The following is a 19,860-nucleotide window of genomic DNA, read 5'->3' as shown; positions in this document are numbered from 1 at the left end:
AAATTACTGAGACCATACATCATTATGAAATCTTTCCTTTTTAACATGGTGATGGTACCCTTTAAAAAGACTTTTTTTTTTTTTTTTTTTTTTTTTTTCAAAAAAACAGTTTTTTGAAAGACTGAGTTACACTGGTCATCCTACATTTGGTTTCCAGTAAGCTTAGTATTTTAGAAGGCTGGATTAAACAACCAGATAATACACATTACCAAACTCCGTAGCTATGTTAAGTGAAAATGTTGAGGTGTTAAATTGCTGAAGTGATTTGGAAAATTCAGCAGTACTATGGGAAGTGATATACAGGAACTTTTACCTGTCTGTAGTGGCTAGGATACTCAGAAGTAAATATGGTAAAGTTAGGCTTTTTATTAGCATCACATTGGCTTGATATTGAAAAGTTTTGATGAGTCTTAATTTTAAGATGGTAACAAATGAGCCAATACAACAACTTCCCAGCAACTATCTTGAAAGACAGGTAGAAGAGACTAAAAAAGGTACTATGTTATGCCTACAAATACAGTGAGAAATATTGTATTATTCAGGTTTTCTTAAAAAAAAAAAAAAAAAAAAAAAAAAAAAAAGGTAAGAAGATAGAAACAAAGACATTGTCATGTTCCTGAGCTACCTTTTTATGAAAAAATCGTGTTAGCAAGCAGGTAATTGGAACTGACTGGGAAAAACAGCTTAATTTTTTGAGGGTTTCTTTACCATATAACACAACTGTGGTGTTTTTGCCCTGCTGTGCAGCTAAACTCCACCACAACGGCTCTCTCATTTGCCCTCCTCAAAGAAAAAGGCTGACAGGTTGAGATTAGGATAATTTAATTAAAGGGAAAGGAAAGAGGGAGAAAACAAAACAAAACAAAGCCGCATGGAAGCAAGGAGAGGGGGAAAAATTACTGTTATTACCCATCAACATGCAATGTTCGGCCACATCCTGGGAAGCAGCACCTTGGTGCAAGTAGCTGTTGTTTGGAAGGACAGACATCTTCATGATGAGAACCCCACCCTCTCCATCCTCTTTCCCAGCTTTTATTGCTGAGTGTGATACCATATGGTATAGAATATCCCTTTCGTTGGTTTATCTGCCCTGGTGATGTTCCCTCCCCACATCTTGCCCACCCCCAGCCTGCTGGCTCTGTGGGGATTGGAGGTCTTGATGCTGTGCCAGCACTGCTCAGCACAAAACGCTGGTATGGTATCAGGACTACAAATGCAGAGCACAACGCTCTATGGGCTGCTGCAGGGAAAGTTAACTCCAACACAGCCAGACCCATTCCAAAAGATCAGGTTCTGTTTTTACTTTTAATAAAAGCTATTCTCCTCTATGGTATGTAACAGCAACAGCTCTTTTCCAAACCTTGAAAAAGATCATTTGTACTTTCAGAGCACCATCTAACTGCTTTTCAGAGAAGTAAGAAATTCAGATGAAGAGGCTAAAGGAATCGGAGCTCTGAAATAACATTATCTTTTTGTAAAAAGTACCAAATGTTAATTGAGCTTTGAATGCGTGTCATCATTTATGTTTGCCAGTACCTTTTTTTTTTACTGTACAATTCTTTTGTAACTACAACAGACCAGAGTCTGTAGTATGTCAGTTTAATATATGTAATACTGCACTATTTGATTTTGAACGAGGGTGCTACAGTGCCGATGAAGATGTAGGTTAGAATTTTATTATATGCTAGCGTGTACCTGGATGCACTTTTAGAATGAGAAAAGGTAGGCAAGATTCAAATGCAACATTAAATTACATGAAAGAAAACAGAACTTGATAGTACAAAGACAATTTTTATAATATCTGCTGTTTTGTAGCACTAAAATGTGGCAGGGCACCGTAGCAGATTTATGTAATTGTGGAAAATGGTGAATAGAGAAGCTGTGAAGGGTCATACATTTTCCTGATCAGGATCTTTTCTGCACCTTCTTGCAGACTATTTCATCAGTTCTAGTGCTAAAAAATAAATTGTAAGTACATTGAGACTCTATACTTTTTTATTATTGATACCCTCAGGAGTCACTGTCCACATCAAGCCTCAGTGGTTTTCAGCATACCTGGAAAATTTGAGAATGAACATAATGTTGCAACTTCTGTGACAAATTAAGTCATTTGTGTTGGTGGGGTAATCGTAAGGTATCAGTGGAAAGCTAAATTATTTCACACAAAACAGGTTTACTGTAATAACTGCAGGTCACATGGTCACATTTTTTCATTTTTTTTTAGAATTGAAATCAAGGGAAGAAGTATGAGATTTCATGTAATCCGTTGCTTGGTCTCTGTACTTTCAGGAAAAAACAAACAAAAAAAAAGCACTGTTGCACATAAGTTTTTTGCATTTAAATATGCTTTACTTTTTAAATACAGATAGAAACAGATATGGGATACCCAGGAGGCAAGGCAAGGATAATTCATAAAGAGTCTGACATCATTACTGCTTTTGCAGTCAATAAGGTGAGTATAAAGGGTGTAGGATCATCTAATTGTGGTGTTAAAGAGGGAGCAGTCTCATTACGAATAGGTAGTATATCCATGGCAAGCTGTCCTGGTACAGCTTGAATTCTCAGTACTCCCTTCACTAAAGCAGTTCTTACTTATCTTACCATAATTAAAGATAATATTACAAATTGTCTTCCTTTTTTATTGTGGAGTGGATGGAGGGAAGGGAGAAGTGACCTCTACTTTTTCTTTGAGTTTGTGTGTAGGACAAGCTTCTCTTCTCTTTATTCTTCCCTGTCTCTTCTTCCTCTCTCTTTCAAAGAAGTCAACTCACCTTATCCTGTTTAACCATTTAATCCTTAAATAAAGGAGTGAAAGTGAGGTTGGTTCCAAGCATGATAGTACAGTGTGAGATAGTTAAGTCTTTATTATCCTCTGAGAAAAGCAAGGAGAAACTAGAGCTGCCTGAGAGGTATAAAATAATCGTTGGGTGTGATGCTGTCCTGGATAGAAATAAGCTTTTAAAAGGAAACTTCAAGCTTAGCCTGTTATAGTATTTAGATTTGTAGACAATGTTTGCTCTTGTGTATGGATTAACTGTTTGGGATGTATTTGAACAGACCCAACACACCAGCATCCAAGTATTCCTTCTGTAACTCTTTCTCTGTATGTGACTTTTTTCAGGCAAATCGGAACTGCATTGCAATAGCATCAAGTCATGACATTCAAGAATTAGACGTTTCTGCGATTTTAGCTACACAAATCTACACCTGGATTGATGATGATGTGGAAATAGAAAATAAAGGGTATACTTTCTATGTTTCCAATATCACAGGTTGACTGTGTAAATCAGCATAACAAAGCACAGTATTTAATACTGTTATTTGGAATCTAACTTATGTTGTTTCATTTATAGGACAGATGATTTCTTAGTTATACATGCTCGTGATGATCTGGTAAATGTTCAGGGAACCACTCCTTATACCCATAGTAATCCTGGCACACCCATCAATATGCCTTGGCTTGGTAGTACGCAAACTGGCAGGGGTGCATCTGTGGTAAGTCACTTGTCAAAGATTAGCCTTATACTCAGTCTATTTTTCTACTTTTGTCTGCTCACTGTTGCTGTTGTTTTTTTCCTTACGATTAAGATGTAAATAACTGTAGTGTTTCTATGTAATTAAGGTGAACTGGATTTTTTTTTTATAATCATCTGATTAATAGGTTACAATACCGCACAGAATTTGATTCACCAACTAAGGAAGCAAAGTTTTTAGTCAGGCCATTTATGCTTTCTTTACTTATGATACATCATTTGAAAATAATCAAGGTTGAGTGAAGAAGTTGCAGCTTAAATTTTTTTTAATGAGCTGAGACCAAATGCATTTTGCAAGTGCATTAATTCAGATGTCAGGAGATAAATTCATAGAAAATTGATTGAAATACTTGTGTAAAATATTGAGGTAGCTTTTAGTTGAAGCAGAATCTCAAGTTTCATTCTGAGTTCCAGACTACTCCAGATTTTATTTAAAAGTAAATACCAATTACTACTGTAGTACAAATTGCAGTTTTATTGCACTGTATATTGTTACGGGCCTTGCAGAAAGGATAGTGAATGAACTCCTAAAGCAGATTTGATTGGATGGACAGGATGGACAGAAGCTTCTGGTGAATTGAATTAAACTCTGGAACTGAGCAAATAAATTTGGGGAAAAATGGAGATTTCTGTCTTCATAAGAAAAATGAGTAAGGCAATATTTCAGAAACAAGACCGGCCACAGACATAATGTGTAGCTTGAGCTATGCGTCACTGATGACAGTTTTTTTAAGCTCCAAAGCTGTTGTCAGCTTATCTTGCTTTCTTTGAAGGGCTATGCAGTTTCCCCCATAATTTTGCTTAGTAGTGTTACTAAATATGTCTGTTCTGAAGATCACATTTTTACAGGACATAATCAATTTCACTGTTTGGCATTTCTAAAAAAAAACTAGAGTGAGGAACATCCAGTAAAGCATGACTATGTCCACATGACTAAATTGATGCTTTTGCTAATTGAAGTGACACCTGTACAATGGTGGCTTATGTTTTTAGAAGTATATACAGCGTCTGGAGGAAAGGTTGACCCTGAGCAAAGATACATTTGCTGAGATTTAATTCTGATCAAATGATAATTCTACTCTGGCCCACGGCATACTTACCTTAGTTCCTATGCAGCACAGATGCCGTCTTATAACGCATATCTGGTGATTCGTTAGCTTATGAGGTGCTTAGTTGGAGCCACTTAAATGGGCTGAAACAGTCACACAAGGCACCTTTATCTCAGCCTATCTGCACAGAGATACAGAGTTTTCCTTGGTAAGTGAATGCATGAAGTCTTGTCACTTGGCTGCACTTCAGGGCATTTAACAGCTCAGGGCGTCAGTAAGTATAGCAGAATGAAAGAACCATATGTTAATTTATATTTATATAAGTAGCTTAGTTTGAGTATTAGGAGCAGTAAATAAAGAATGAGCATTGCAACAATGCAATTTTATCCACATGTGGAATTGGCTGCTGTACAGGTAGCTACATCTCTGCATTGTATTTAGGAATTGCTGATCCCAGTTACCACTTTTCCAGCTCTGCTATCACAATCAGGTCTTACCCACAAGTGTTTTTTGAAAACTTGCCATTTTCTCCTCTCACTTTCAGATACATTCAGATACTTTGTGTGTGCGTGTATTTCTCAACAAAGTAATTGCATAATCTGTTAATGCAAACTGTTCTTACATGGCTTTCTATTTTATGTGTTGCAAAACTTCTTTCCTAAAGATATATGGCTGTGCTTGTGTTGAGTGCATTTGCTGTTAAACGTTGGACCTAAATTTTGGTTGGCATTCTGTTGGATTCTGGCAGAGGAGTAGAGAACCAACCAGAGAACGCAGCCACACCTGCCCGATAGGGAGGGGATACAGAGGTACCGAATAAAGGACAAAGTAAATGAAGGAAGATACAGGATTATTGAGAGAAAATGATGTTACTCAAACCTGGAGGAACACCAGCTTGAACAAAAATTTTCAGTTGCTACTGTTTGGTACTTTGTTCCTTCACACACTGCTTTTGATCTTTGTTCCCATCTTCACTTTTCCATGATTTGCAGCCCACTTAGTAGATCTGTAGCCCACTGTTCTTTACTACTGCTGGCTTTTCAGTCATGTTGTCTTTGCTTCACTTCCATCAGCAAGGGAAACTATTGGGCTTTTATATGATACTCAAAAGTTAACTACGTTTTATTAGCTCTAAGGTTTTTTTGTTACTAGTCTTCACTGTTTCCTCTTACTCAATTCATACAAGGTAAGTGCAGATCACCACCAGATCTTTCACCTGATCCTTCAGGTATAAAACAACACAATTTTGGTGAAGAAATAGAATGAGCATGAATAACTTTCAAGTTCTTTTTCAGTAATATATATACATAAACAGTGAATTCAGAGAGCAAAGTATTGTAATCGTTTGCTGACTGGTATACACATTAGTGTTGGAGGAATATTGTCCTCTAATGTCTTGTTCTAGTAGGTAAAGTATTTTATTCACCAGTGTTTTACGAGGCCTTTAAGTTTTTTTCTTTATGATTTAAAGTACTTATAGGAACTTAAGTAAGTACTTACAAGTACTTTATAAGTAAATATAAGTACTTATAAAGAAAAAACGTGTATTTGAAAGCCTTGATGTACATGTATATGTTGCTTTATCTTCAGGAAAGTGTTTGGAAATAAATTTCAGTGACCAACAGGCTTTCCCTTAAACAAATAATAAAGCTTTGAGAACTGAAGGGTTTAAATCTGTTTCCAAAATGCAATCACAAGGATTGCAATTATCTCACTAATCAGAGGAAAAAAAAAAAAATCGCAAACAAAAACCACAAACAGGAAATTTTAGCAACACTTTAAAGTGTTTTTCCTACTATTTGCCAGTTGCAAACATTGGAAAACATTGCTTTCCAGCTCTTTAGAGCATATGTTTAGAGCATATAGAACGAGTAATAGTTTGCAATTTATACTGTATTCCAGTTGACACCCTAACATGATTGGAGGCCAGGGGAGAATAGCAAGCATGCTTACAATACTTGACTTGATTCATCTGCTGTTCCACTGGCATAGCAGCGGCAAAATGCTGTACAGAATTACAGTTGTTGAAAGGAGTTCAGTGCCAGCTTGGTAGCAATGAGTAGTAAGTGATAAACTGCTGTGTTAAAAGTGAGGTCTCTGTCAACAGACTAGTGTTATGTTTAAAGTTAACACCTGGCCTGAATGTGAACTTACGCTATTTTGTTTCATGAATGTTCAAATAAATAACGGTTGCATGAGCAGGATAAATCCAACAATTCTGTGAGGAAAAAATCCTCCAAATAGCCTGATACTTTTGAGGAGAACTGACAAGAAATAAAAAGAATGAAGACTTAACTCTGACATATAGCCAAAGAAAAGAAGGGAAGAGGCATGCAAGGAAAACCCAGATGCATTTGCCTGATGAGAAGTCCCCACGTTGTCTTTCCAGTTGGGGTGTTGTGGATTGGACTTTATTTGATGTGGTTTTAAATTTAATTGTCTGATGTCTCCAGTCCTCTTCGTATATTGAAATCTTCACAGTGAGGAATTAATTAAGCCTATAAGGATAAACAGCATTCTTGGTAATGTAACTTACAGAAAAGTTTGGAATTTTTGGAACCAAAACGTTGCTTAAAATCTGTTGGATCTGTATTTGCAAAATCAGTAAATGCTTTTAAATAATATTTGATTAACCAGTTACTGACCAGTTACTAGGTATGTTGCTTATTCTGGATGGCCACAAATAATAAGTTACTTTTCAGTCAATGACAATAAATTAACTAGACTTGAACTAATATATTCCCTCCTATTTTTTTTTTTTAACGTCTGTTAAAGTTTGTTTACCTCTTTCTTTACATGCTTCTGCCTCTCTCTTGCTTATCTTACAATATTCAGGAATATTCCAATAAATTTAATGGAATCAGAAAGGAATTGGCAAGAAAAGAGGTAAGACTGCAGTCTGAGGAGTGTTTATATTTGGATCCATAAGTTTCTGAAGCAAAGATTAATATTTTCCAACATGTATAAAGTCATAAAAGTGTTAATATCTATGCTAGTCCTGGAAGAAACTGACTTCTGTCTGAATTTCTAAACATAGTACTTGCTTTCAGTAGGCATTTCGATAGGAAACAAATCATCTGCCATCAGTAATTATTCTAGTTCAGTAAGTTTTTTGTTCAATTGCCATTTTTAATTTTTTTGTATTATTTTGTGTATTAAATAGATGCTCAAGAAGGCTATTAGTAATGTCAGAAGAATGGCTTCTCATCCAACATTACCATATTGTAAGTTCAGTGTGTTTTTTATAACTGCAGATTATATAAAAGTTGTGTAAAGTTTATACACTACAGAATAGCCTTTGGAAACAATGATTTTTTAAACCAAATGAGTATTGTATTTCTTGTTATTTTGACTTGCATGAAGGATAGAAGGATAAAGCTACATTAGTATCAACAAGTAAATAGCTTCATATTTTAGAACCATCTAAGTATAGTTGTTGAATAATAAGCATGTACAGCTCAATAAGATTTGAATAGCATGGGTTAAGTTTCAGTGGATTATGCTGGATACTGTGACAGATGCTGTGGCTTCTGTCAAAACCTGTTTTGAGGATTTTGTGAGCTGGTGTGAGATTTCCTAACATTTTGGAAGAAACCTTCATGCTCAACTACAGGGATGCCTGCGAAAAGTCAGTTAAATGTTTTCTTTTGCAGATCTGACAGGTGCTCAAGATGGTAGTGTAAGAATGTTTGAATGGGGTCATGCACAGCAAATCACTTGTTTTCGGTCTGGTGGCAACTCAAGGGTAACTCGAATGAGGTTCAATTACCAAGGAAATAAGGTAACTAGACGATGCTTCTTTATTTACCCTATCCTCTTTCCTCAAACAAGTTGTAAATTAGCTGATGCTTATCATATTCTTCCAGTCTCAAGTATCTTCTCTGAATTGTGGGAGATAATTTCTCTGTAACATATACATACATATTTACAATTTATCTCTTTTCAGTTTGGAATTGTTGATGCTGATGGGTATATAAGCTTATATCAAACAAATTGGAAATGTTGCCCACTTACTGGAACCTCACCAAAACCATATTTGGTAAGCAGAAAACTAAACTTGCTTCCATAAACTTCTGTTGTGCTCTTTTATTTCCTTGCATCTTTAGACGTGTTAAGACTGAGCATATTGTGCTGATAAACCCGTACTAATCAAAGTTTAATAATACATTGTTGCTATTCTGTAGTTCATTTGACTGACAAATTCTCAAATTCTAATCATACTACTGAAGCTGCAGAGTGGGAATTGCAATGTCATAACTGAAATAACTTTAAGGTTCCTCAAGAATTACCAATAACTGACAGTTGTTAAATAATCATCAGTAAAGGGGGGACTGGAAAGTGTATTTCCATGAAAAATTAACAGTATCAGAAGGTATACAAGTACCCTTATATCCTGTGTTCTTTAAATTGCTTTTCAAACAACCCACCTTCCTGAGGAAGTTTAGGCTTTCACATTTACACAGTATTTGTTTCTTTTTTAATTAATTATTTCTAAACTGCCTTTTTTCAGATCTGGCAGTGTCATAACAAAACAGCCAATGACTTTGTTTTCATCAGTTCATCATCTTTGATAGCTACAGCAGGATTGTCTTCTGACAACAGGTAACAACTTACTAATTGTTACTCTGATAATGTGTAAAAATGAAATGGTACCATGTTTTTTCCCTCCTTCCCATGTTCTGCTTCAGCTTTTTAGTGATTCTCCGTAGGCAGTTTAAGAGCAATGTGCATACTTCCTCACCTCTTTGTGGGAGGTAGAGAGAAGCAATATTTACTCCTGAATTCCATTTGCTTACTGAAGGTATGTAGGAGGCACAAAACCTCTGTTCATGTTCCATATGAACCTGTAAAAGTATTTTTACAGACTTAAGTACTTCTGAGTAGCTCTTCAGTTAACTCTTTTAGGTTTGGGGATTAAGTTAGGTTAGGATGAAGTAGCAGCAAGAATTGCTAACATTCATCTACAAAAGATTGTAATCTCAAGATGAATTCTTTATGAGAGTAAGTGGTAGTAGAACGATTGTGAAGAATGTAGAACGATTGTCATGTTCTTTCAATGTATGTGTAACAAGGAAAGTAATTTGGGGTCTGCTCAAAATTAATAACTTTTAAAGCTTTTTTTCCCCATGCTTAATGCCTGAAACAGTTTTCCTAAGATTAGTAAGACTTCACTCAGTTGTTCAAAACATTTAAGCACATTTCTCATCGAACTAAAATTCTTTTTTTCTACAGAAATATTTGTCTTTGGGATACTTTGGTTTCACCTACAAATAGCTTGGTGCATGGTAAGTAAAATACAGTGAGCAAAATACTTGATCACCATAAAAATACCTGGAAAAGTTACTGTGGAAAGCAGTTTTAATACTAGTAGTAGAACATCTTTCACTGCCTCACGTAGGTGCATCAGCAGGACTCTAAAAACATGTTATTGAGAAATGATACAAGACTATATAAATGGTTTCATGGACATGAACACCTTCCTTTGCATAACTTCTGTCTTTGCACCACTAGTGCAACCCCTGAAAGCCAGACATCTGTTATTTGTGTTTTTTTTAAAGACTGAATAAAACTTTTTTTTTTTTATAGTGACTAACATATTTAGAAAACAGTAACCATAAAGCTGTAAAAACTACCTTTTTTTCCCTGAGCTACCAGAGCTGTGTTTGCATGGGTACATGTATGCATACACATTCTTGAGCTCCAAGTTCCTATGGCTGTGTACTCATAAGTCAGAGAGGCCCCACTCAACACTAAGCATTAGATCAAATAATGGTACTATAAAGATAGCTTTAAACACTTCTAGGTATATTGTCTGTTTGAAGAATATGAGTGGACATGCTTTTTAAGAACAGTAATATTTTTCATTGCCTCATTTAGAATCCTACACTCAGAAACCATGATTATGAAATGGTTCTCTGAAGTTATGTACATGAATAAATACGTCACGTTTTCTAGGAAATCTACCTTGATTTTTTATGAATAGATTTCACAAGCAGATGTACAAATAAGATCTCATATAGTCATTTTCAGAGTATAAATTTTAGAGATGTGCTCACTACTATATTTGTTAAATACACAGTGCATCTTTGCTTTCAAAGATTGTCCAGTCATTTTTATTCTATGTATTATGCCAAATATATTGTGGAATGTTTTAAATGGTTTCTGGGTGTGTGTAGATATAGCTTTACAAAAAAATACTTCAGAAGAAATACTCCTGTAAGTGTGCTTTTTGAGATGTAATGAGTATTTAGCTGGGTTTCATTGTTTCTATTACTAATATTTTGTTGCAGTGGAAAAGAAAAAAATTCCAATGTCTGAAACACAGGATTAGTCTGAGAGAGTGAAATTGTGAACTCCTTGTAACTGAAGTCTGGTAAATGCTTAGGCATTATATGTGAGGTGCATGAAATTTCAAAACAGATTTAGAGAACCCTTTGAATCACAGGTACAATATATAAACATATTAGGATTTATAGCATCTAGTCTCAAACATACTGAGCTTTGTTCTGATAACTGTAATCTTACTTGTACTTCTACTCATTTGGAAGAGTAGACATACACAAATCTGTAAACCAGCAAATTTAAAGTAAAATAGCCAGTGGAAACTATTGTCATAAGATATCTGGTCAAGTAATTCAGGAGGACATTTTGTATAGGAAATATGCCTTGAGATAATAGTTATTAGAGAACTTGAAAAGTACCTGTTTCTGATCAAGGCTTAGTAGTTTGTGATTACACAGGGGCAGGAAGAAGGGTATAATTTTTCTTCCATACAGATTATAACTGCTTCACTTGGCAATAGTACAACCTCAGGATGTCTGATGTAAACCGAGCTTCAAATACATATATTGTACTGCATTAAGTAGGCTGTCTGTGGTCAGCTGGATTATGACTTCAAAGCCACTGTTGTTACTGTGTTGAACTATTAGACGTTCATGTCAAATTAACATTAGTACAGTGTATTTATTTAAATTACTTTGGCTTTCAGCTTTCATCTGTCATGACAGCGGAGCAACTGTTCTGGCATATGCTCCAAAACATCAGCTCTTAATCTCTGGAGGAAGAAAAGGTTTCACATGTATAATTGACCTCCGCCAAAAACAGCAGCAACAATTACTCCAAAGTCATGATTCTCCAGTCAAAGCAATTGCTGTTGATCCTACGGAAGAGTATTTTGTCACAGGATCTGCTGAAGGCAACATAAAGGTATTAATAAGAGGAAGGGAGCAGAGAGGTGATAATGTGTAAATTAATAAAAAGGCACCATGCATAAGTGTGGAATAATCAGAGATCACATATTCTGCATTTGTTCTCAATCCTGCATTTTCACATATAGTACTTTACTTAAGAAATCTTAGTCTTACCTTGCAGTAATCTTAGTACCTTAGTTAATCTTACATTAGTCACCCAATATATTTCTTAGTGTAAAAAATGAATATTAATATCCTATAACAATGTAATGGCAGATTGCTACATATCTTTTCTTTTGTAATTAGTGTCAGAAAGATGAATGCAGAACGTAGTTCACTCCAATTTTTCTGTGACTCATTATGAGTGAGATATTATTACTGATTTAAGATCATGGTAATTACCATTATGAGAGATTGATGCTTTGATGCTTTTTCAGGTATGGAGTCTGTCTACATTTAGTCTTCTTCACACATTCATCAACGAGCATGCTCGGCAGTCACTCTTCAGAAACATTGGGACCGGAGTCATGCAGATCGAGACAGGACCAGCAAATCACATATTCTCCTGTGGTGCTGATGGAACAGTGAAGATGAGAATCTTGCCTGATAGATTCAGCCCCTTTAATGAAGTGTTAAAAAATGATGTGAAGTTTATGATCTAATATTTTTCTCAGCACAGTGTATAACATTCCCCTTCAGCCATCTCTGAAAATATTTTTCTTGAAACTAGCCAACAGAGCAGATCTATAATGATAGCTCGTGCCACAAAGATGCTTCTTTTGTTTTCATATTTATTACCTGGAGCTTTTAATCCCTTATGCACTGATGCCTTAAAGATTAACAAGGTCCTTCAGATTATGATTGTTGCCTAAAATAAAAGCTATACAGGACTCTGAATTATATATTTATAATTTTCCTAAGATGTTGCTGAAGCAGATTACTCCTCCTTTTAGGTAGTTACACTCCCACCAGGAGTATACCATCTGGGCATGGCCTTTATAACCAACACCTGGCCTTTTTCTGACAGCAGATCCGGATAGGAACCTTAGATAATGTTACTCTTTCACTGTGGCAACTTTAACTGTCTCTCATAATCTTGTGTAGTTGGCCAACAATAAAAATTCATACCTGTATCTGGAAAAGAAGCAAAGCCTATTTTAGTTAGATACTCCTAGTGTATCAGAAGCTGGCCATGCAACATTCGTATGAGCTGCTGTCTGTCTCCATTCCTGGAATCCAGGCTGTATACCTCTTTAACTCACTTGGTCTCTTTCCTCTGATCTAGGGTATAAGAAACTGAAGGACATTGTGTAACTTGTCTTCTGTTCTATAGCTTGACTCATTGCCATCAGGATGGCAGACTTAGCTTTTAAAAAATAAGTATTTTTTTTTTTACCCTGAACACTCCCTTTACAAAAATATGTAAATATTAATTGATATCTTCCTATTCAAATTGTCAAGATTATTCATGAAGATACAGTCTTGATCAAAAAAGTACAGGAAGATACTACTTTAAGGATATGGCATTAGAATTTCTTCAAAGAATATTTATTTGCATGTCTGTAGAGGAGAAAAAAAAAAAAAAACTAATTTATTTTTACATTTTTTCCAGTAAGACTTTATTTAGCCCAAAGATACTCAGTTCATTCTTAGCACTTAAGTTCTTGTTTGTCTGCTTTTCCTAAATACTTTAAAAAAGTAAACAGGAAAAAAAGTTCAACAGCAAAGTACTTCAATACTGTCACTCTTTGTACTGTATGTTTACATCTGGTTTAAAATGAAAGGAAAAGTATATTGAAAAGGCTAGATGGATTTTTTTTTTTGCCAAAATATTAAACTGCATAACTTAAATGTTCGACCAAAATATTAATGCACAAAGCCTTTACTTTTTTTTAGTCAGCTAAAAACTTTTTCTGTAAGTATTTTGGTTTATTTTTCCTGACCTGATTCAAAACTTGAGAGCTTGACAAAGGTTTAATTTGTAAATTAGTTGTGAGGCTGGGTTACTTGAATGCCAATGGTGTACTTTTTGCTAAAAGATATTTTGTGAAATATAGCACCAAGATATTAATTGTAAGATAAACTTGTCAGATTAGGAACTATGGGGATAAATAAAGCATAGTAGAAGTGAAGGGCTTGTAAAATGAACTTTGTAACATTCTCAGGATGCTTCTATCTTAAGAATATAAAATTGTTTAAAAAGATTTTGTAAATTGTATTAAGGTCATTTTAAATGTATGTTCGCAAGTTGCAGTGCAAACACTATGAAGGTTTTTATGCACATAACCTGAATTTTCAAATTGTGCAATAAAAAGAATGTGAAAACTTTGCCATGAAGAAACATCGTGACAGCATTTCGAACTGGTACAGCTGTTCAGTGGTTCAACTGTAATTGTTCTTCCACAACACTTAGTTATAGATTGAAATCAAATTGATGTTAAAACAGTTTAAGTACAGTGATGGTCCAGAAAAGTGACTGACGAAAAGTGACACCACCTTACAGAACAGACTTGCCCAATGTGTGTCATATCTGCTCAGTGACTGAGTTCCTAATAACCTCTATTCCTATTAAAACAGGAAAAACATGGAGTTACCAGTAGCACACTCCTTAAGACAATTAACTGAAACCCTGACTTTGTAGCCGCTTATATACATGCATTAGTTTTATGCAACCACTGAACTAACGAAGTTATATTCAGAAAAGGAAAAATGTGCAAAACTATGACAACATTGTATAATGATGTCCTTGATGTTTTGTCCTTAAATATATATAGATAGATATTTCATTAGCTTTAATATTTCAAGCTTGTTTTATTGTACTGGCATTCACAAAAAGCTGTCTTTTCATCTGTGAACTAACTGAGCAGATTTTATGTGGAATTTGCCAAGACATACAATGTTGTCATTCTTCTGAATTGAGCTGCACTATGAATATCCTGGAAAACTTATGCTTATACCAGAAGAGTAATGACTATGAGCAGGCATTTTCAATAATGTTTATAGTTACCATAAGCTACTCTCAAAACTAAATTATGTAAAATCACTGTGTATTTGCCCACACCTTCATAATATTTCCAATAAATCATGCAGAAAGTCAACCTTCTAGATTTCCATGTTGCTGCTACTTCCTTTACAAATCAGTTGTATGCTTGTATAATGTTAATTGATGTTTAACAATTGTGGTAAGTCATTTTATTGGTAGCTTTATTGTAATGATGGAATCAATGGATGAGTTAAATTCTGTTCTATCTGAAACTTTTTAAAGGGACATTCTCAGCTTTAAATCAAGCCATTGGGGAAAAATCAAACTCAAAAACTCTGCTAGCTGTTCGTTCAACAGCTTCCACCACTTCATCTTTCCAGCAATTAGTGCTTTCCTCCCTATTGCTATGCAAGTAAGTCAGAAGGTTGATACTGGCTACCCAGGGTCCTATGAATGCGGTAGCTGTATGCACAAATTTAACTTAAAATTTACGTTTCCCAGTGTTTGATCTCCAATAATCCCATAACAAAATAACTGAGTTGATAATGTCTCTTTTAAATGTCATAGACTAGCAGTTGTGACTTGTGTTTGTCCATGTAGTAATACATAATGCGATCAGTTTTTCAAACTTGTGTTGTTAATTGATTTGGTTACCTTAAGCAGATTTGTGATCCAAGTTCTTCACTATTACTTTATTAACATGTGAGAGTTAAACTCTGGCCATCTGGGTACTTAAACTGACTGGCTGTGTGACTTGCAAAACAGGTAATTCTCAGCTGACAGCTGATATCGCAGAATGTTCATGGAAAAGGATGGCGAGTGGAATAGACTTAGATTTTGTACCACACTGATGTGGCACAAGCTGAGCTTATGTGTTCTGATGTGTTTTAGGAACCTCGCTACCACTTGCAAGAAAAAAAACTTTTGGGGATATTCTACATTAGGTACTGCTCCCTTCCTCCTAAGAGCACCCAATGTTAGCGTAGTTGCAATAGGTATGAAAATAAGCAACCGTGATTAAAAGACAATAAGCTTGGAGCCTGGATATGTTCTCCAAGATAATTTTTCAAATGTTTATTTTTACTAAAAGTAGCAAAACAGCCTCTAATGGCAGGTTCAGCACACTGATCAAATACTTTCTATAAAATAAAGATACTGATTTACCAAGTTTCTTGGTGTTTTATTCTTCCCCATTTCTAGCTCTAAAATCTATCCTTTTTTTAATCTTCTTGCCTGTCTTTATTTTAATACCTTAGCTTTGTTTGCACATTAGCTTTCTTATGTCTTTTTTTTTTTTTTTTAAGTGTAGCACATTATTTAACTATCAGTTGCATTCGTTGTCTTACTTCTCCGTGCATGGTGCATCCTGTCATTTTCCTTGGTAATGCTCACTCTTTAAACTAGAATCACAGAATATATGGAGTTGGAAAGGATCCACAAGGATCACTGAGTCAAACTCCTGCCTTCACCCAGGACAACCCAAAAATCAAACAATATGTCTGACAGCGTTACTGTAACACATTTTGAACTCCATCATGCTCAAGGCCTTGGTCCCTGCCCTGGGCAGCCTGTCCCAGTGCCCGACCACCCTCTGGGTGCAGACCCTTTCCCTAACCCCCAGCCTGACCCTCCCCTGTCCCAGCTCCATGCCGTTCCCTCGGGTCCTGTTGCTGTCCCCAGAGAGCAGAGCTCAGCGCCTGCCCCTCCGCTCCCCTCGTGAGGGAGCTGCAGGCCCCCATCAGGCCTCCCCTCAGCCTGCTCTGCTCGGGGCTGGACAAACCAAGGGACCTCAGCTGCTCCTTTTATGTCTTACCCTACAGATTGTTCACCATCTTGGCTGCTTTCCTGCCCTACTTTGGTTGCGCTCTAATAGTTTTGTGTTCTTCTATTGTGATGTCCAAAACTGCATACACTACTTGAGGTGCAGTTGTCCCTCCTGGCTGCTGGAGCACACTGCTGGCTCATGTTCAACTTGCTGTCAAACAAAACCTGTACCTGCCTTTCTGTGGGGCTGCTCTACAGCCTATTCTCCCCTGGTCTGTATGTATAGCCAGGGTTGCCCCTTCACAGGCGCAGAATCCAGTACTTGTTAAGCTTCACATTGTTGGTGATTGCCAGGCTCTCTAACTAGCCAAGATTTCTCTGCAAGGCCTCAATACCCTCAAGGGAGTCAGCTGCTCCCCCTTTTTAAATGATTTTGGTATCATTTAAAAACCTACTTAGTACATATTCACCATTTACTATAACCCTTCAAGCCCATCAGATTATGTATTTATCCAGCTGTATGCTGGACATTTTTTCCAGAAGAATACAATTTTGAAAGCTCTGCTGAATCCAAAAGGTCGTATCAACTGGCTTCCCTTGGTCAATTATGTGGATGACCTTGTCATGAAAGGAAATTAATTTTTTAAATAGAACTTCCCCTTCATGAACCTGTGACTGGCTATGACCAATGACCACATTTTCTCTCAGATGTTTTTCAGTAACTCCCTGAATTATCTTCTCTATAGCTGAAGTGAGACTGACAGGCCTGTAATTACCAGGGTCATGTTTCTTGTCCTTCTTGAAAACACGATGTTTGCCAGCTTCCAGTCAACTGGGAATGGTCCCAAGACCATTCAGAAACAGCAAAGAGGGTCTCGTGATGACCAGCTCTCTGAGTAACCTGGGATGAGTCCCATCAGGCCCCATAGAGTTTGTCTCCCTCAGAACTCATCATCAGTGTTGAAGACAGGTGAAGGATGTTATAAACTTTTCTGCATTATGTCCCTCTTTGTGAGGTGACCATCCTCATGAAGTAACAGAGTAAGGTTTCCTCTGGTCCTCCTTTTGCTGTTAATATGCTGAAAAAAAGCCATTTATATGGTGCTCTGCAGTAATGGACAGTGTCAACTCTGAGCTTTGACCACGCTAATTTTCTCTATACAAAGGCAAACAGCATTTTTGTAGTCATCCCATGTTGCCTGACCTCACTTTCAATGGTCAGACACTTTTTCTGCCTAAGCTCTAGAAGAAGATCCCTGCTCAACCAGGCTGACCTTCTGCCCTGCCTGCTTGACTACCAGCATTTTGGAATTGCCCGATTCTGTGCTTGTAGGCACCTCTTATGAGGTGGCACTTAAAAATTGACCAGTACTGATGGACTCCGATGACTCCAAAAGCAGTTCCCTGAGCAGCCTGAAGTCTGCTCTTACTGAATCCAGGGTTGAAGTTTTTTGGTGACAGCTTTCCTCCTATCAACAAAGATTTTAAACTCAGCTACTTCATGGGTACTATGGCCAAGACTGCCACCCACGGAGACCCTCTCTGTTCACCAGCTACAGCTCTAGGAGGGCACCTTTCCCAGTCAGCTCCCTTAGTACCCGTCTAATTTAAATGATAAAGGCTGTGAAGGTCTTAAGGAATGCTTAACTCTCCAATTTTCTGGAGAGATGTGTGCTCCCACTCAAATAATTACACGGTAGGCAGCCAAAATTAAAAACACCTCCCTGGAACAAAGGCACGACTTTACCCGGGGGCTGCTGTACGACAGCAGCACCTCCTGTGGCATTGCTCCGGGGAAGCACTGCACAGAGGAGCACCCCAGGAGCCTCCTTTCCCCCGAACCAAGCCGGGCGTGTGTGACCCCTCACTGCCTACCCCGGCGGGGGGGGGGGGGGGGCTGTGCCCACCAGCCACCTTTATGCTTTGTGCGACTTTTTTTTTTTTATTACCCGGTGTTGGCTGCCCTGGCTGCCCACGGGGAGCAGCGGCAGAGCCCAGCCGAGCCGGGCGGGGCGGAGGAGGAGGAGGAGGCAGGGCCGCCCCCCTTCCTGCCGCGCCCCGCGCCGCGGGGAGCCGGGGCCGCCTCAGCCGGGGCCGCCTCAGCCGCGCCCGCCTCGCCTCGCCTCGGCCGCGCCGCTGCCGCCGCTCCCCGCCGCCGCCGCCCCCTTCGAGCCCCCACAGTAAGTGCGCCAGGAGCCGGGGCTCCGGGCTCTCCTCGCCTCGCCTCGCCTCGCCTCCGCCGCCCGAACCGGCCCCGGTTCCGAGCTGGGACGGGTCCCGGAGCTGAGGGAGGGCAGGGTAGAAACGAGGTGCCGGCTACGGGAGGGCTGGGTTTGGCTTTGGAGTACCGCCAGGAGAAGCGCTGGTGGAAGGGGCTCCGGTCCTGTGCAGCTCGAGGGGGCAGAGCACGGCTTGTGAGGGGGCTGGGTAGCCAGACCTCCCCCGTTCCGGAGGTCTGTGCCTGCAGAGAGGTGTGCGTGTCCTCAGTTACCAGGCATGTGCACCGATAAATCAAAATCAGCCCGAGCGATGCGTCCATTTGCACGCACCTCGCTCCCGGTACACTGCTTTGCGTTGCGCCCTGCACCCTGTGCTGCTTTGCTTTGCACCCACCATCACGCCCCACGCAGTCCCCGCAGGTTGAGAGTGGGGCTGACAGCCTTGCGTGCCTCATCCTGCCAGCTTACCTTGCTGCCACCTCCCTGGGACGGAAAGGTAACGCCTTGTGTTTCCAGGCATCCCTCAGGAAGCACATGCCGAGTGCTAAATGAGCAGGATGCCTTTTTATCCTTGCCTCGCTTTAAAATGAGGAGGAGAAGAAGAAAAAAGCCTCCTTAAGGGAACGAGCTACTTAGGTACAAGACGGAGGTGTCCACACATTCACTGCTCATCTCAGAAGTCTGTTTCCTACGAGGTCAGAAGCATTTTCTGCTTCTGTCAGATAAGCCGCATAAAAGTTTGTTGAGACACTGAGCAGGGCCTGGTAGGAGAAAACGTCCAGAGTGGAGGAGATGCGCAGTGGGAGGAAGTCCAAAAACTTTTTGGGGAAGGAAAAATTGGTGAACGTGGAATGCGATTGGAAGCAGGAAGAAGGAAATAAAATGTCCTAGAAAGCGTATTTGTTTATTTAACCTGGAAGCAAGCGTACGTGGAAAGCCATCGAAGCTACGGGGCAGACCTGCGAGCAGATGTGAGGAGCGCAAATGCATGGGCTCGACATGGAAGTCGCTCGCGCGCTGTTTGCCTTGGTGACAGGAAGCCGCTCGCTTCCGTTAAATAGTAACTAGCGTAATCTGGCCAAACCTCGATGTCAGTGAACTTTGTGGCTTAATTTGCCTATT

At 38.5% G+C, this 19,860-nt stretch overlaps 2 protein-coding genes across 8 annotated transcripts in view; both read left to right on the top strand.

Moving 5' to 3' along the window:
• Positions 1-15,922, top strand: part of DMXL1 (Dmx like 1) — a 92,377-nt gene extending 76,455 nt beyond the window's left edge. For 5 of the 7 annotated variants that reach the window (XM_084503739.1, XM_084503742.1, XM_084503738.1 and 2 more), the window contains 11 exons: positions 2,366-2,452; positions 3,122-3,243; positions 3,354-3,495; positions 7,418-7,468; positions 7,746-7,806; positions 8,236-8,363; positions 8,529-8,621; positions 9,093-9,184; positions 9,815-9,867; positions 11,571-11,788; positions 12,210-15,922. In XM_084503739.1, the coding sequence (XP_084359865.1) occupies positions 2,366-2,452; positions 3,122-3,243; positions 3,354-3,495; positions 7,418-7,468; positions 7,746-7,806; positions 8,236-8,363; positions 8,529-8,621; positions 9,093-9,184; positions 9,815-9,867; positions 11,571-11,788; positions 12,210-12,434 (1,272 nt within the window). In that variant the 3' untranslated portion in view covers positions 12,435-15,922. The remainder of the gene's footprint in view (positions 1-2,365; positions 2,453-3,121; positions 3,244-3,353; positions 3,496-7,417; positions 7,469-7,745; positions 7,807-8,235; positions 8,364-8,528; positions 8,622-9,092; positions 9,185-9,814; positions 9,868-11,570; positions 11,789-12,209) is intronic. The other 2 variants (XM_084503743.1, XM_084503741.1) reach the window with 1 other exon arrangement.
• A 2,682-nt stretch (positions 15,923-18,604) lies between these two features.
• Positions 18,605-19,860, top strand: part of TNFAIP8 (TNF alpha induced protein 8) — a 63,546-nt gene continuing 62,290 nt past the window's right edge. Inside the window, exon 1 of the mRNA XM_084503749.1 lies at positions 18,605-18,699. Coding sequence (XP_084359875.1) covers position 18,699 — 1 coding nt within the window. The 5' untranslated portion in view covers positions 18,605-18,698. The remainder of the gene's footprint in view (positions 18,700-19,860) is intronic.

The sequence above is a fragment of the Aythya ferina genome (assembly GCF_964211825.1).
Source record: "Aythya ferina genome assembly, chromosome: Z".
Lineage (NCBI taxonomy): Eukaryota > Metazoa > Chordata > Aves > Anseriformes > Anatidae > Aythya > Aythya ferina.
The sequence above is the reverse complement of the archived record's forward strand: the minus strand, read 5'-3'. Positions and strand labels throughout refer to the sequence as shown.